The 3,926-nt window shown below is 33.7% G+C and overlaps 1 protein-coding gene across 1 annotated transcript; it reads right to left on the reverse strand.

The window, feature by feature from the left end:
• Nucleotides 1-2,366: 2,366 nt before the first annotated feature.
• On the reverse strand, nucleotides 2,367-3,335 carry LOC142846801 (olfactory receptor 8C8-like). The gene has a single exon (XM_075967603.1). It carries the CDS (start codon nucleotides 3,312-3,314, stop codon nucleotides 2,367-2,369), a length of 948 nt encoding a protein of 315 aa, XP_075823718.1. The 5' UTR covers nucleotides 3,315-3,335.
• Between the last annotated feature and the right edge of the window lie 591 nt (nucleotides 3,336-3,926).

The following is a 3,926-nucleotide window of genomic DNA, read 5'->3' on the forward strand; positions in this document are numbered from 1 at the left end:
TCATAACAAAAATACCCCTAACATATACCTAAAGTGCCCAATCAATTATGTAATAGGTATATGTCATATCAGATTTTATTATTCAGATATGCTTTTGTGTGAGTCTGCAGAACCATTCTTAATTGATTCTTTCTGGAAATATTTGCTCTCAAAAACTGTCTTTCATTTGTAAATTCTAGTGCTTCATTAAACTCCATATAAAGAAGAGATGAAGTAGGTACTATATCATAAAATATGCTCCCTAGTAAACTATGTTTTCTCATGAAGTATATGTCTTGTTGATCTCATGGCTAAGCATCTTGATAACCATTCTGATAAAAAAAAAACATCATTTCTAAAGATAACCTCAACAGACAAAATGAGTAAGAAGTCATTGCTGCAGTTTTCAAGTTCAGAATTGATATCGAGTACACATATGGTTGATCCTCAAAGAGGGAAACTTCTCAATATGTTATCTGACTTTGAACTTCTCTAATACCCATGATCTATTATAATGATAAAAATTAAACAGATTATTTGAAACATGGTTTTTTTACTCTATGTATAGAAAAATATAGGCTTAAGTATCTCTTTGCAGCATTCATTCTCCCTCCTGCTTTGCAGAAATCTATGTGGAGCAACTGTTGGTAGGTGTTTAGACATCTTAATACATCTGTACATTTGAACTCCATCCCAAAGTCAAAGCCATACAAAAGTCTTAAAACTTTTTATCTAAGCATCATATGGGGAAACAATGCTATAAGCAACTCATCAACTGGATGAGGTTGACAATTGCTGAAGCTGTTTTTACTTAGATAATTATCCACCCCAATATAGAATCATAAAGGCTGTAAAGAGTCAATCTTGCCTTCCACTTAGCCCAGGGCTCTGACAATTTCTGCAGAAAGCGGCATGTCTCTACAGCCATGGACTATTGGCCAGTGTCAGCTTTCAGGTCCTAAACAATTTTTTTGCCATAAAACTGGTAACTGTTGTGTCATCATAACACACTCAAAGCATGCAGAGGAACATCATCAGGCTTCACATCTGGTCAAATGCTCTCTACCTTTTTCATACATATTCTGAACATCTACTAGCTCTCTCTGTCACTTCAAGATTCTCATTGTTTCATTCCAAATGTTTCCATATTGGATAAACATTAGGTTTAAAACAAGGATTTGTGTTACTGGCTATATAACATAAAACAAGTTAAATACAGAGAATAGAAAAGAAAATTTATATTAACCCTCTATTTAAGAAAATTACACATTGCACAAACTTTCAGGTAGATGGGAAGGTGTTTTTGTGATTTCCATGATTTGTGGGGAAGGGTTCTTAGAAATAAGCAATAGAAAAGGGTATATATTTACTTTTAAATAAAAATACGTGTTAATCAATATTTGTAATATAATCACATGTATATGAACATATGATTAATATATATATATATAAATGTATGGGATTATGTGTATGACATGTGTGGTAAGAATCAAACAAGAGCTTGTATAAATACTCCACCACTGAAGTATAATTTTACCTATAGTTTATTTTATCTAGAAGTAAGTACACTTTTCTTTAAAAACATGATCATTGATATATAAAGAAGTGAATAATAACTTTAGACATTGAATGTTATTAATGTGTGTTTATTAAAGATAAGTAGTTCTTATCAATTGTCCAAATGCATTTACTTATGGCAAAACTAAACTTTCACAAAAATCACTGTCATTGTTAATGACATTTAACAATTATGAATACAAAAAAGCCTATTTCAGTCTCCAATAATTATAAGAATTGACCATTACTCCAATAAAATACACAATGCCATTTTGTAATGATTAAGTGCAAAAATATTGACAAACAATAAATACTGCTAGAAAAACTGACAACTTTACCATGGCCACAATCTAGTCAACCATTTTATGTGGCAATGCAATTCAAAAGTGTTTAAAAAACTTAAATTGGAAGCTACAGAGAAACCCTGTCTCGAAAAAAAAAAAGAAAACTTAAATTGGAAATGCACCATAGTTTTCTTTCTAAAAAAACCAACAAAAGTAAACTATTAGAAAGCTTTCTTCTCCCTGGCTTTCCTTTGTCACAGAAGTACAAATTCTCTTAAAATACAAAATATGTTGCTTTGTTTCTCTACCTTATACAAAAATTAAGCTTGATGCACATTCAGAATGAGAACGCAGATTAAATACATTTTATCTCCAGGTAAAATAACCAAGGATTTTTTTTTGAAGGAATGAGAAGAAATAGTAATCTGGACACCTTGCCAGAATATAAAAAAAGAGAGAGAGAGAAGAAAAAGAAATGAGAATATTGAAAAAAAAAAGCTAAGAACAAAACAAAGTGAAGAAAAAGACTCAAATTGGGAATGTGGACTACGATATTCTGAGTGCTTCATTCACTTTGAGTCTCTTTAGAGATGTCTTTAAAGCAAGCTTGACATCCTTATTCCTGAGACTGTAAATAAAAGGGTTCAGCAGAGGCAGCAAAAATGTACAAAATACACTGAGAACTTTCCCCTGAACCACAGACTCATCAGATGATGTTTTGATATGTGTAAGCATACCAAATCCATAGAATAGAGCCACAGTGATTATGTGAGAACCACAGGTGCTCATAGCTTTGTACAAACCCTTCCCTGATGACAACTGAGTGACATTAAAAAGAATCAAAGCATAGGACATTAAGATGATGACACTAGATACAATGACTACTGTGCTGGCCACAACAGAACTCACAAGCTCAGTGGCATAGATGTTGCTGCAGGAGAGCTGCAGAAGGGGGAAGATATCACACAGGTAGTGGTTGATGATGTTAGAATTACAAAAGTTCAGTCTGATCATAAATACTATATGGACAATGGCAGCAGTAAACCCTGTGATGTAGGAACCAAACATCATCAGGGAACATGTCCTAGGAGACATGATGATCATGTACAAGAGGGGTTGACAGATGGCTACATAGCGATCATAGGCCATGGCTGTCAGCACATAGCACTCAGAGTGGGCAAAAAAGCAATAGAAAAACAGCTGAGTCATGCATCCTCTAAAGGAGATGGTGTTCTTCTCTGAAACAAAACTCATTAGTGTTTTGGGAGTAAAGACAAAGGAATAACATAAGTCAATGAAGGACAAGTTAAAGAGAAAAAAGTACATGGGGGTCTGCAGGTTTGAATTTAGGAAAATGAGACTCATTAAACTCAAGTTTCCCACCACAGTGACTGTGTGATACACCAGGAACAGGATGAAGAGTGGTAGCTGGAGCTCAGGTTGGTCTGTCAATCCTGCGAGAATGAATTCAGTCACTGAAGAGTCATTCTTCATAGCCGTTTTTGTTACGTCTAGAGAAACATTAGTAAAAGGTCACATTAAATGATTAACTCTGTCACTGACTACAAAAGAACAACCAGACCCAGTTTTACAAGTTTAAGGTTGTTTGAATGCACTGAGCAAAGAATTAGGAGAATATTGCTACTCATTACTGAGAAATCCCTGTTTATCCTTCTCCTATTCATGATGAGCATCTACTCTGATTAAAGACTGGCACGACTTTTTAAATAACCACTTTCTCTTGTCTCTTTAAGCTTTTCTAAGGATTAGGGACAAAAAAGAGAAAGAAAGCCCCACTGGCTGTTAAATCCTTGGTTATATACCTTTGAGTTTTAGCGGATAATATGACAATTAAGATAATTTAACATTTTTTTGCCTTAATATATCACTGCTGTTATACAACACAGGCCCTCTCACTCCAATATCCTAAGTAATTTAAGTTTCTGATAATTAAGAGATCTTAACTATCAACTAAAAGCTGATTCAGACCTCCAAAAATACCTAACCCAAGAATATGACATGATTTCAGTTCAAGAATTTCTCTTAAAAGTTCTCTTTATTTGCTCAAAAGAAAATAATCTTATTTGCATCCAATACCACATTTCT

The sequence above is a fragment of the Microtus pennsylvanicus genome, chromosome 3 (genome assembly GCF_037038515.1).
Source record: "Microtus pennsylvanicus isolate mMicPen1 chromosome 3, mMicPen1.hap1, whole genome shotgun sequence".
NCBI classification, from domain to species: domain Eukaryota; kingdom Metazoa; phylum Chordata; class Mammalia; order Rodentia; family Cricetidae; genus Microtus; species Microtus pennsylvanicus.